Genomic DNA, 12,492 nt, shown 5'->3' with positions numbered 1-12,492 from the left:
GTGTCATTGGGTATGGGGATCTATTTGGTGACTTTGTGTGGTGTTTTGGTGCCTTGAAAGAGTTGACTATATATAGCCGAGACGGGTGTTTCTAAGTATCTGTTCTAAGGTCCTTTTGTATACATTTTCTAAAGAAATTGACGGGGGTCTGGCTTAGAGTCTGGATTTTTTTTTTGAACTTCCTAGTACTTCATGTACTTTAGTCTGATGTAACTAACAAAAAAAACAAGGAAGTAGGGGGATCCATATAAAGCGATGGTGAAACAGGTACCAGAGCGAGACAAAGAACTACTTAGATCTAGACCCCGGGAGTAATTTCAACCCAACAGACGATCTCAAATTCAATGTGTCACACCATCTTAGCCAACACATTTATCAACTAAACATATTGGCCCCGGTTGTCCTTGTATTGTGGCTGCAGATAGGACCAATCGTGATTGAAATCAAATCCAGTACGATAAGCCCCATATGCAACCAGATCCACCTGACTCAGTCTCGCCCCCTGCTCCGTCAGCGCCCACAGACTAATCGCCAACGTATTCTCCCCCCGGTTGTTGATCACCCCGGGCGGGAAAGGGAACCTAGTCTGAGGACCGATGTGCGGCAGGTAATGACCGAACTGGTACCCATTCATGAAGATCTGGACAACTGCGGGGAAATCAGATGCACCGACCTGCAGACCAATCGGAACGTCCAGGTCGGAGTCTAGGTCGAGCTTGAAGGTCGTCGTGTAGAATCGGCCTGCTGCGCCAGATACACCGTCCAGAGGACTGTCCGATGTCGCCGTCCTGGACGCTTTGTATCCGGGGAGATGCCAACCAAGACGTTCCCCATACAGACCTCCTTCGTTCATGGGTCCCCGGACGGTATCGATGTTGGCCTCACCTCCTGCGTTGCCTTGGATGCGCCAGGACGTGAAATCCCCACCGAGAAGAGTAGCGCCTAGTATACCGCGCGGGTTTTGCGCCCCGTTCGGTGATACGTTTGCCTGGTCGTGGCCTGTGTAATCCATGACAACGGTCAGAACATTGTCGGTCTTGCGGAGGGTGGAGCTGTTGAATAGTAGCTCCGCTGATGTCGCGGCTAGGGCGGGATCACCAATGTCTCCGCCAACGTAGACTCCGTTTAGCCAGGCGGCCCAGCCAGCGGCGACGCCGTTCTGGACAGTGAGATTTGCGCCTGTCGCGGTCACACCGTCGAACCGTCCTCGATAGATTTTCGTTCCGGCGTGGTAGCCGTAGTCGCCGGAGTAAAGTACGGGAAGTGTTAGTGGTGCTACGGAGTTGACTGAGGTCGTTTTGTTGCAGATCGTCCAGCGAGAATCATCATAGCCTGGCTTGATTTCTGGAAGTGTGTCTTGTGCTTTCCATGATTTCAGGGTTGGCAACGAGACCTTGGCATTCTGGGCTCCTGAAGCAGATCCGATTAAGCTGCCGTACGCTGTTTTCTTCGTTGAGATCTCCTTTCCATTCCACTTGATCTTAGTGACCTTTGAGTTGCCCGTGTAGACCCTAGAATCACATATTAGCCAACAACTTTGGTCGAGAGCTAGCATCGTATCGCACTTACTCGAGAGATGTCGTGTTTGCGTTATCACCAACAAGACTAACGGTGTTCCCGCTCACACTTGCAGTGCGAACGAGATATGGCCCAAGAGCAATGATTTGCTCACTGGGAGCCACGCGTGGATTGGAAGTAGTTGGTACTGCGAAGAAATTCCAAGCTGTCTCTTTATCGAGAAGATAGACTAGTACGCCGTGCGAGAACTTCAGCACGGTCGTGCTATCTCCTTGAGTGTATGTGTATTTGGTGCCATGATCCGATGTGGCGGAGCTCACTTTCGAATTGCCGTATGTTTGGAAAGTTACATGGGTCGGTGCATCTTTGAAGACAAACTCTCCTTTCTGTCCGATATTCAAATAGAAGACGATGACATCTACATCGAGAGTGGCATAGGTCAAAACCTCGGCGGACGAGTAAAGCAAGCTGGAGCCATCGCCGATTTGGTAGTCAGTGACTATAATTTTGCTCTGGCGGCCGGCCAACTCGATATTGGGGATTGTGAGGGCCCCTGTTATGTAGACTCCAAGTTAGCGCAATTCTTCCCCCCAACCACTGGAGTACATACCAGCCGAGGTGTTGACATTGAGCGAAGTAGTAGTCACAGCACGAGACGAACTAGTAGAGTGCGCCAAAACATAGAAACCGGCATGGGTTTCTGGGTTTCGCAAGGCCCAGGTATAAATGCTAGCATCACTAGTGTATCCTGTTCCATTCCCTTCCATTTGCGTTTGTAGGAGACCGGACGACACACGAGTAAACAACCCAATCAACTTGGTCTGCTTAAGCTTGTCCCGAATCTCACGAGTCTCTCGCATGGGCGCAGAGTAGTCGTATGAAGTGTAGACAACCGGAGCAGCACTGTTTCCCCAAGAAGTTGCCCCCATAACCATATAAATATTCTGTAATGTGACTCTGGAGCCGATGTTATTCTTATAATAGACATCGGCGAATTCAGGCGAAAGCTCAGTAGAACATTGATCATAGAAAGTCCCTCCCCAAGCGGAGAACCAACCGCCCTCGAACTCTGGCAGGTATTCAGGTTGAGAACTCGAGTAATTCTGGAACCACTGGTAATAAGTGCGGACGAGATTGAACCCAGTGTCTGGGTTGGTGCAGGACAGACCCCCGGGATAGGAGTCCAGACCATAGATGTTGACGGCACCACCCACATCCTGGTAGTCAGTCGACCAGCTCATAGAGCGCATTCCCTTCTCGTTATGTGTACTCGGAACGACGATGCCAGCTTCACTGAAGGCGGCTTTGACTTGTTCCATGTACTTAACAACAGTATTATCAGCACTATGAGTTGTCTCCTGCAACTCATTCTCATGCTGATTGAGAATGACCGGTCCACCATTTGTGATTTGGTTTGCGGCGATAATCTTTCCGATCTTCTGGATCCACGGATACCATCGGTCATGGTAGGAGCTTGCGCTCGTGCGCGTGCTACCCATTTGACCATTAGATGCCCACAATGCGAAACCACCAGCAGAGGTTTCGGCATTGCAGTAGGGTCCCGGGCGCGCGATCACATACAGTCCTGCCTGCTTGGCATAATAAAAAACGCGCTGGACGTCATGGGCGCCGTTCTCGAAGTCGAAAGTATCCTCAGAGGCGGAGTGGAAACTCCAGAAGAAGTAGACTAATCGAGATGAATATCAATGCCAAAAGGTTTCTGTCAAGTGACTCACTAGAAATTGCATTAAACCCGTTTGCGCGTAGCTTTTGAAACACGTCGAGCCATAGCTCCGGTACGGGGAGTCTCTGGTAGTGGAATTCACCGGAAAATACATATACCCTTTCCCCTTTCACGGAGAGGCTGTATTTATCCCATGTCACATCAGTAGTCTTGCCATTATCTGTCGCCGAGGCGAAATGACTGGATATGAGTCCAAGGAGGACGGGGAGAAGGGCGAGGAAACGCATTGTTGGGTACTATGCAGGCACCCATTTTGGAATATGACTTGTTATAATGGGGGTGTTGTTCGGTCCTCGCTATAGAGATACCCCGTCCTGTGCTGGGATTGGTGGATGTTTTGGAGATCAGATGTCAGATTAGGCAATTTTCCAGGGTTTCAAGGGTTTCGAGGGCCGTGAAGATGCGGGGAGAATGGCTTTGACCGCGGACAGGGGTGTTTTTATATTTGAATTGGAATGTATTTTGGGATATTTGAACAAGAAGATGATACTATGTACTATGTGCTGCCCAATTTGTTATCGGTCACCCTTGTAAGCCTCAACCTCGGAACTATCTCTCATAGCACTCTTGAATTCTGTAAATCATCAATCGATCCCCTTTTTTTTCTCTGTTAAATGATGGCGCTGTTGACACTGATGCGATTCTCTCCGTCGGAATTACAGATTCCTCGATCCGCTCCATGATGAGCAACCGTACGACTTCCCATGCTGATGCCAGTGAGGCCAGGCGAAGGGATATGTTGCCGTCGCCATCTTTTGCACCCAAATTTCCTTCATTCTTCAATAGTAATTCGATTGTTCCGACCATGTCATTCCGATTAGAAACATCCAAGTGGTAGAAAGAAGCAAAGAAATTGACCGCCGAAAAAACTGTCAGGTCTAAAGATAATACTGATGGGATACACGAGCCCAATATGTCCGAGACCTCCTCCAATATCCGTACCAGCATCCGTACCAGCATTTTTCATCTCTAAAAGCGATTAAATCTCCTTTCTTATTTCTGTTAAAAGAAAATTGTTTTCGATGGCGCCGGTGACACAAGAGATCCATTGGACTCTCTCCGTTTTGATTTCGGCTATCTAGATCTGCTCCATGTCGAAGAAGCAGCTGGACGACTTCCCATGCCGATGTTTGTATCGCCAGATGGAGAGGCGTGTTATCGTCGGCGTTCTTCACATTGATATCTGCTCCATGGTTCAATAGCAATTGGATGGTCCCAACCATAGCTTTTGATGCTCCGTATATCATGGCGTGTAGCGGTGTTTGACCATATGAATCGACCATATTCACCTCCACCCCACGGGCCAGAATAAGCTTCACAAGATGCTTGTTGTCGGTTTTGTAAAGTGGGGTCTGTTCTTCGCTATCTGGAATGCCCCCATCTCCACAGCCCAACAGAAGCTTGACCGATTTGTGAATGAATGAAACACAGGTTTCGTAGCGGGCTTCTCGGGTTTGGGATCAGATATCGGGCATCCAAACTGGTCGAGTCCATTGAAATTATCTTCATCCGAGTCGCATTCCCTCGTTGGACCAAAGGGGATTCGGTATTTTGTGATCGCTTCAAGATCCAACACCCGCTCCATCAAGATCGCCCTGCCTTCAGATGTCTCATTTATTCGACCCCAGCCATTGATTTTGTTTAGAGGAAGTCCGCAAGCAACGAGAAGTTCTATCAAAGCCTTCTTGTTGTTGCTGCCTAACACGGTTGTACTGATGTAATCCAGTGCACCGGAATATGCGCCGTGATCCACAAGAAGCTTTGCTGTTTCTTCATTGGAGAACGAACATCGGTTCGAGGTTTCTATGAAACCATCAAGCACGTCTTTGCTGCTCACACTCGCGCCGCGTTCGACAAGCAGCTTCACAACGCCATTGGAGATCGAGCTGCACTTGAACAGTGCAAGTAATAGCGGCATGTCGGGAGAGAAACGATACTTGATATCATTGCAGTGGGCACCGAGATCCAGGAGTAGCTCCACGGTGGCATAATAGTCTGTCGGTGGTTTCTTGTCGGATCCAGAGCAAACATCTTGCTTTTGGCAGGAGCAATATTCCTCGTTGTGCAAATAACCCTCCTCTCCCAACGCGCAAGATAAAAGTGTGTCGTAATAGTGAGGTGGTCGTATGGCGTCAGAGTCAACCCCAAGCAGCATTTTCACAATGGAGAAATAGCCACTGTGAGCCGCAGTGTACAGTTCAGCGTTAACAGATTCCACAGTGAGCCCTGGGATCTCGGCCTTCAAATGGGTAAGGCGTGCGAGAAGGGTCTCCACTATCTCCTCGTGGCCATGCTTAACAGCCCATTTCAAGGCTGAGCCACTCCAGTACTGGGCAGGTGCGTATTGTGATCGCTTTGGTTGGTCTTCGGAGTCAATGCATTCGACGTCTGCATTCATCGAAAGCAGGATTCGGGTTCCGCACACATCGCCAGCTTTGACACACTCCGTGAGACCTGCTTGGAGCTCGCGAGTCTCTCATTGGTGACGAAGGTGCCATGAGAGGGGCTGAAGAAGGTCGCGGTGACATTCGAGGAGACAGATGATGTCTCGTACGCACATTATTGAGGCTATTCGGCATAGTAGCTCATTTGGCAATGAAAGGAGAGTTGTTTTCGCCATGTTGAAAGTGGTGTCGACTGATAGAAATGAAAAAAGAAACCGAGCAATATTTGAAACCAAAGAGATGATTCAAGGATAGAGGGTCGTCAAAGATAAGAACAAACGAGCAGTTGTGGGAAAAAGAAAGGGTATCAAAGCAGTGCTAAAAACTATCAAATTGAATTTTGTAGGATGCTGACAAGGAGTAATATACTATTTTAAGTAAAGTATGTAACTATTTGATATTGATGTCGTAAGATATTCTGGGTAAATACCCAGAAATCCACATTCAAGCCACCATATTTCTGAAAAATCCCTAAAGCAGAGTTTCACTAGGTATATCTATGAGATACGAGGTAGAAAATCCATTACTGCTGTTGATGAATCCTCTATCTATAAAGCACAAATGCATACAAATGCAATCCCATGACGCAGGGTTATCACTTTCGACGACGTCCAGCAAAGCCCCAATGTATCTGATTTGCTGACTTAACATCGACATCAAGCTCCTCGGCAAACTGCCAGACCAGGCCGGGGTTCTTTTGGAACAGCCGTCCAACAAAGACCATATCGAGGCCACTGTTCAACAGGCCATTTGCCTGAGTACCGGAGTTAATCGCCCCAACAGTTCCCACAAGAAGTCGGTTGCCAAGGGCTTCCTTCACTTGGAGAGCAGCCGGAGCCTGGTATCCAGGTCCACCGATAATCTTCTGTCTTGGGTCATTTCCTCCACTGGAAACATCGAGAACATCCACGCCTCGACTTGCTAGCACTTCAGCCAATCGGATAGTCTCATTGACATTCCAGCTAGGCCCACTCTTAAGGTGTTCCAACCACTCGGTTCCGCTGACACGGAAGAAAAGGGGCATACCCTCGGGCATGTTCTGCCGAGAGACATCCACAATCTGTAGTGCAAACCGAATTCGATTCTGGAAGCAACCTCCGTAGTCATCGGTGCGTTGGTTGGACACTGGTGAAAGGAATTCGTGGATCAGGTATCCGTGAGCGCCGTGGATCTCGATGGCCTGTGATTATCTGCGGTCAATAAGATTTTCACGTCCACGGGTACCGGTGAACGCACATCAAATCCTGCCCGTACGGCTCTTTCGGTTGCTTTGCCCCAAGCATCTACCAACGATTGGATTTCGCTATGAGATATCTCACGTGGAATAAGGTTCTTGTCCTTGTAAGCGATAGCGCTAGGAGCGGACACATCGTCTGGCCAGCCGTGGCGCTGTTGAGAAACATCAGTCGATTTCTTGGAGATAGCAAACAAAACTTCAGGGACAAATGTCATACCGGTGCAAAACCTTCGTTCTCGAAGCCATTGACCTTCATAAAATAGTTAGACCCGATCTTCCCGGTTGAAGAAGACAATATACCGATTTCATGGAGGCGCCAGGGCCACGGGCCATACTCAACCAGGGTGCGACAGTGCTTGCTTTGCGCCCGGCATGTGCCAGCTGAATGCCAATACGCTGGCCCTGACCATGCGCAAACTCCACTATCCTTCGCAGTGGCTCAACTTGGGATTCTTTCCAGAGCCCGGAGTCCTCCGGAGTGATGCGGCCATTGGGTGTGACCGCAGTAGCCTCCACAAATGATAGCCCCGGCCCGCGCGAGATGATACCACCGAGATGAGCGAAATGCCAATCATTGTGATGCCCATCTTCAGCAGAATACTGGCACAGAGGGGAAAGCTTTGATTATTAGTCATTTTCAAAAGTCACAGCCGTCGAGAAGCAACGTACGAGAATGCGATTGTGCAGTTCAAGCCCTCTTATCCGTAATGGTGCAAATAGCTTTGGCAAATTCGGGTTACCTTCATCTGGCGAAACAGCTGTGCCAGCAGGTGGCTCTTGCTTCGGTGTGAAATAAGAGACTAGTAGAAGTCAGCGCTGCGTTGGTAGACAGGTTGAGATTTGATCGGTACTAACACCAGTGGCTGGTTCATTGGGGATCTCGACAATGGCACTTTCGTCAACGTTTGCGTAGCGGGAGGGCATCTTGAATCAGAACAATAAAATTCGAGCAATCAACGACTTTGTGCTCTCTCGTTTTGCAATTCAGCTACACCTTTATATGTGCTAGGTAGATCTTATTTAAACTAGTCTCGATGCATTTATAATCCGGTGCCGATCTCAAGTATATTGTCAAAATATTCGTTCTCCGAGAAGCTTGTTTAGTTCGCCACTTTTTCGACATACTTCAAAGTCCGGGTCCACCGGAGTCGGATCTCTCACACATCACCTCCCCACAGTGGACTGTGGAAAGTTTTATATGGTGGGGAACTTTAGATGGTCTCGATGATATATCATGCACGAAGTTAAGTAAGGTTCCTTGATGGAAGGTTGGTAAGAAGCGTTGACTAATCATATGTTGAATTCCACCGGAAAAGATGCGGATCTCATGTAAAGAACTCACCGAGAAGTCATTTCTAATTCATCCGCACCGGAGACTTTCAAAGCCTCATTCTGGATTTTCTGGCTATAATAGAAGCACCGTAAGTTACATTTGATTTCCTCTTTCCGAAAACCATCATTGATTCAGTCATGGCACACAAACTCGGCATATTCCCGGCCTCTGGAGGCCTCGGAGGCAGTACCCTGAGCCACCTTCTTGGGTTAGTCCCAGCCAATGAAGTGGTACTCGTCGCTCGCAGCCCAGAGAAACTCAACAAAGAGGAAGCCGCTGGAGCCATTGTTCGCAAAGCCGATTACGACAATGCTCAGACACTTGACCACTCGTTTGACGGGATTTCCTCTCTAAACTTGATCTCCTATGCCAGTATTCAAAACGAGCATCGATTCACGGTAGGGTTTACATTCCCATGCTATATTTTTGACGTCTAGGTGCTAACTAGATCTATAGGTACATAAATCCGCGATTGATGCGGCTCGAAAGAGTGGCGTTAAGCACATCTTTTACTCGTCTCTTGCGTTTGCTGGTGATGGAGATCTCGATACTAAGGCCCAAGTTATGCTTGCCCACCTTGCCACGGAGAAATATTTGGCCCAGCTACATGACCAGGACCCGCAGTTCACGTACACTGTCGTTCGCCAAGGGCTGTATTCGGAGTCCTTCCCACTGTATACTGCCTTCTTCGATCTGAAAGCTCCTTCTAACGAGATTTCTATCCCCCACGACGGCTCGGCTCCTGGCCTTGCATGGGCTAAGCAAGACGAGTTGGGTGAAGCAACCGCAAATCTCATTGCACAACACGCCCAAGACCCCGCTGCTTTCCCTTATTTAAACAAGACCATCCTTCTCTCTGGCCCTCGTGCTTGGTCTCTCAATGAAACAGCGGATGTATTCAGCCGCGTGCTGAATAAGCAAATCAAGATCCGCCAGATACACGTGGACGAGTACGTCAAACAGCCACAGGTCCAAAATGGTCTCACATATGGTGGTGGCAACTGGGCGCCTCTCTGGGCGACTGCTTTCGATGGGATCCGCGATGGCGAGTGTGCAGCAGTTACCCCAAATTTGGCTCAAATACTTGGCCGCGAACCTGAGCAGTTTGAAACAACCATCAGGAACATGCTTTCCACTTAAGAGAACAAGAAAGGGTTGCATGAAATCCCGGCCTATATGTCGAAATGGGGAGAAAGTCCATTTGGAAAAAAAAACAAGCTTGCATTGATATTACGTTCTATCGCCAGTATGAAAATCTGAAACAACATGTCAATGACCACAACCCTATATAACTTGTAGCCTATAAAGAAAATATTAGATATTTTTCCACATTAAAACATAGAATAGAGTCTTAGACTTGCGACTTTACGACAGAAAAACACCGCTCACAGTATAACGAAAGTAGATTTGCTAGGAAGTCTTTTTGATGTACTTAATTTGTTGACAGAAATACAGGATGTCATGGCCAAGTTTCTTGATTTGTGCTGTATCATTCCAAAATTTCTGTCCCTTACCCTAATTTAAACTAGTCATAATTTGTTAGACTGCGAGCATTCCGCCGTCCACTATCAAACTCGAACCGGTGACGAAGTTGCTAGCCTCACTGGCAAGAAAGATGACAGCTCCCCTCAGGTCTTCAGGGGTTCCCCAACGGCCAGCCGGTGTTCCCTTCAAAATAAAGTCATTGTAAACTGGGTCATTCTCTAGCTGTGTCGTCAAAGGCGTAATGATATATCTATTCCAAATTTAGCCTTTATTCGAAAAGCACCGACAAGAGGATTGCAAAAGAATCATAAACTTACCCTGGGCAGATGCAGTTGACTTGAATGTTGTGAGGGGCAAGTTCATTGCTGAAAGACTTTGTCATTTGTATGACTCCGCCCTTGGAGCTTGCATAGGCAGAAACATTGTACATGCCCCGATATGAAGTTACCGAACCAATGTTGATGATTTTCCCAGGAAGCTGAAGCTGGAGCAACTTGTTTGCAAATTCTTGTGCAGCTACATAGGTAGCCTTGAGATTGACGGATAGAATCTGAAGTAATTGTCAGTGCTTGCCCATATGAGAGAATAAGGCCCACTCATTGTTCATACAAGGTCTAGATCATCGTCAGTGACTTCTGTGATTGGCCCTCTTCTATTGACACCGGCACAGTTCAAGAGGATAGAAGGTCTGATTCCTGCTAGCCAAATGCTTTGGAAGGTTGAACGAATTGAAGATGGATCGGTCAGATTGCACTCAAAAGTCCAAAGTTTTTGACCAATCTCTGAGATAGATCTGGATAAGCTTTCGCTATGGACATCATTGGAAATCTGAATAGAGATGATGTCTGCACCTGCAATTGCAAGAGATTTACACAAGGTTTGACCAATGCCACCTGTAGCTCCCGTGCAGATGACTGTTTTGCCTTGTAGCGAGAATAGTTTGTCGGTGGGCAAGTGATGCATGTTGTGAGAAAAGAGGTGAGAAGATACACTGAAGATCGAATAACAGTATGGATAGGTTACAATGAATGAGGAGTAGGCGAGAAATCTTCAATACAGTAACAAGGCTCGGTTGCCTTATTTATTGTTGAATACAGTCCAACGGCCTGCATCGAATAGAAGAGTCCGCCGGACTCCCGTTTGCCTTGCTTGAGCTATTGCTCACCCCTGATAAGGTAGCGATTCATAATTCAGAAACCTTGCTACCCCGGTGGATAACCACCGGAATGTTCTTTCGTGCGAGGATGAGGAGGCAGAGGAGGCAGAGGGCAGCAGAGACCACCTGGGGTATTTCTGCCTAAGATATCAGGTACCAACGAGACATAGTTATTTAACTATTCGGTAAGCGAGCCGCCACTGTAAGCCAGCCGCCATCTCTAAAACACATAGTAAATGAGATAAATTACAACTTGATATCTCAACCACTACAACATAATCAAATTTTCACTATTGGTAGATAGGTATCGATAAGCATTTTTAGTAGCATATATCAATTTTGAAAGAATGGGGGACTTATATTATTATCGTATGGAAAATTACGTCGCTGGATTCCAAAAATATATATATCTCAGTCGCCAAATCAGTAAATTTGTCGAAACTCCCCAAAGTGACTAGTTATCATATAAAACCATTAGACTAAAAGGAAAAGTTCCTATAGACTACTGTTGTTGAGATATCAAGTTGTAATTTATCGCATTTACTATGTGTTTTGGATATGGCGGCTGGCTTACCGAATACGTTAGAAGAACGTGGAATTTCGGGGAAATATCATGGGCTTGAAAATTCAATCTAATGGCCAGGATGCAACGATGAAGCAACATAATGCCTGCGCTGTGGCTTTGCCTCGAAATTCTGTTAAACTGTGCTAACGCCAAGACAACCGGACGTCCACCGGACTCGGAATGGTAAAAGTGGAAACCCTGAACTTCCACCGGACTAAAATGCCCCGAGCAATAATCCAGTGTGCCTCCAATTACCACACACTTTTGGTTTGCAATATACCTTCTGCCTGATTGGCGCAATGTGGCATCTGGTCCGAGATGATGGTAGAGTATATAAGGGACCGTTTTGACAGAGAGGTGTTTATTCTCATACTCACAAATCTATTTTGAAATTGCAAGATACTCGTCTCTGCTTCGTCACCCCCCTGGGTATAAAATTCACTATGCCTTCTGCCCCAGCCGATTCTCGACCCAAGGGGGAGGCTATCCCCTACCAGGGGAAACCTCTACCCAACGTTCCTGAGGACCTCGTGGTTCCCAACATTCTCAATCTGGACTTCGACGAGCGACTCTGGGTTCCCCAAGGCCCAGATGTCTGGTTCCGACCCATCCTTTTCAATGTCACACAAGGTTATTTCGTCAACCTCCTCCGCGTGCGTCGTTCCGGTATTTTGTCCCGCCACCGTCACTCTGGACCTGTTCATGCCACAGTTCTGCGCGGTAAGTGGCATTATCTTGAGCACGATTGGTGGGCAACTGAGGGGAGCCATGCCTTTGAGCCCCCAGGTGACATCCACACGCTCGAGGTACCAGACGGCGTGGAAGAAATGATTACTTTGTTCCACGTCACTGGAGCGTACATCTACGTCGACCCTATGGGTGTTCCTTTGGGGGTGGAGGATGTTTTCTCAAAGCTAGCCAGCGCAAAAGCCCATTATGAGGAGGTTGGGTTTGGTGCTGATTTTGTTGACCAGTTCATTCGTTGAACTCTGTATCTCCAAGGGCATTTT

At 47.6% G+C, this 12,492-nt stretch overlaps 6 protein-coding genes across 6 annotated transcripts; 2 read left to right on the top strand and 4 right to left on the bottom strand.

Annotated features, from left to right (window-relative positions):
• Nucleotides 1-379: 379 nt before the first annotated feature.
• On the bottom strand, nt 380-3,489 carry N7455_002993 (glycoside hydrolase family 35 protein; the record flags this gene model as incomplete). The annotated part of the gene is made up of 4 exons (XM_040955262.2): nt 380-1,511; nt 1,570-2,071; nt 2,129-3,205; nt 3,255-3,489. The coding sequence occupies 4 exons, from the start codon at nt 3,487-3,489 to the stop codon at nt 380-382; spliced, it is 2,946 nt and encodes a 981-aa protein (XP_040814361.2).
• A 1,088-nt stretch (nt 3,490-4,577) lies between these two features.
• Nucleotides 4,578-5,660, bottom strand: N7455_002992 (ankyrin repeat domain-containing protein; the record flags this gene model as incomplete). The annotated part of the gene is made up of 1 exon (XM_040955124.2): nt 4,578-5,660. One exon carries the CDS (start codon nt 5,658-5,660, stop codon nt 4,578-4,580), a length of 1,083 nt encoding a protein of 360 aa, XP_040814448.2.
• A 641-nt stretch (nt 5,661-6,301) lies between these two features.
• On the bottom strand, nt 6,302-7,867 carry N7455_002991 (NADH:flavin oxidoreductase/NADH oxidase; the record flags this gene model as incomplete). The annotated part of the gene is made up of 6 exons (XM_065604394.1): nt 6,302-6,886; nt 6,943-7,095; nt 7,161-7,193; nt 7,244-7,561; nt 7,613-7,743; nt 7,795-7,867. 6 exons carry the CDS (start codon nt 7,865-7,867, stop codon nt 6,302-6,304), a joined length of 1,293 nt encoding a protein of 430 aa, XP_065462885.1.
• A 546-nt stretch (nt 7,868-8,413) lies between these two features.
• Nucleotides 8,414-9,416, top strand: N7455_002990 (uncharacterized protein; the record flags this gene model as incomplete). The annotated part of the gene is made up of 2 exons (XM_040955151.2): nt 8,414-8,674; nt 8,733-9,416. 2 exons carry the CDS (start codon nt 8,414-8,416, stop codon nt 9,414-9,416), a joined length of 945 nt encoding a protein of 314 aa, XP_040814453.2.
• Nucleotides 9,417-9,815: 399 nt separating this feature from the next.
• N7455_002989 (uncharacterized protein) lies at nt 9,816-10,724 on the bottom strand (the record flags this gene model as incomplete). The annotated part of the gene is made up of 3 exons (XM_040955094.2): nt 9,816-10,011; nt 10,079-10,311; nt 10,371-10,724. The coding sequence occupies 3 exons, from the start codon at nt 10,722-10,724 to the stop codon at nt 9,816-9,818; spliced, it is 783 nt and encodes a 260-aa protein (XP_040814390.1).
• Nucleotides 10,725-11,925: 1,201 nt separating this feature from the next.
• N7455_002988 (2,4'-dihydroxyacetophenone dioxygenase family protein) lies at nt 11,926-12,468 on the top strand (the record flags this gene model as incomplete). The annotated part of the gene is made up of 1 exon (XM_040955185.2): nt 11,926-12,468. One exon carries the CDS (start codon nt 11,926-11,928, stop codon nt 12,466-12,468), a length of 543 nt encoding a protein of 180 aa, XP_040814489.1.
• Between the last annotated feature and the right edge of the window lie 24 nt (nt 12,469-12,492).

The sequence above is a fragment of the Penicillium solitum genome (genome assembly GCF_028829755.1).
Source record: "Penicillium solitum strain IBT 25940 chromosome Unknown utg000001l_segment0_segment0, whole genome shotgun sequence".
Classification (NCBI taxonomy): domain Eukaryota; kingdom Fungi; phylum Ascomycota; class Eurotiomycetes; order Eurotiales; family Aspergillaceae; genus Penicillium; species Penicillium solitum.
The sequence above is the reverse complement of the archived record's forward strand: the minus strand, read 5'-3'. Positions and strand labels throughout refer to the sequence as shown.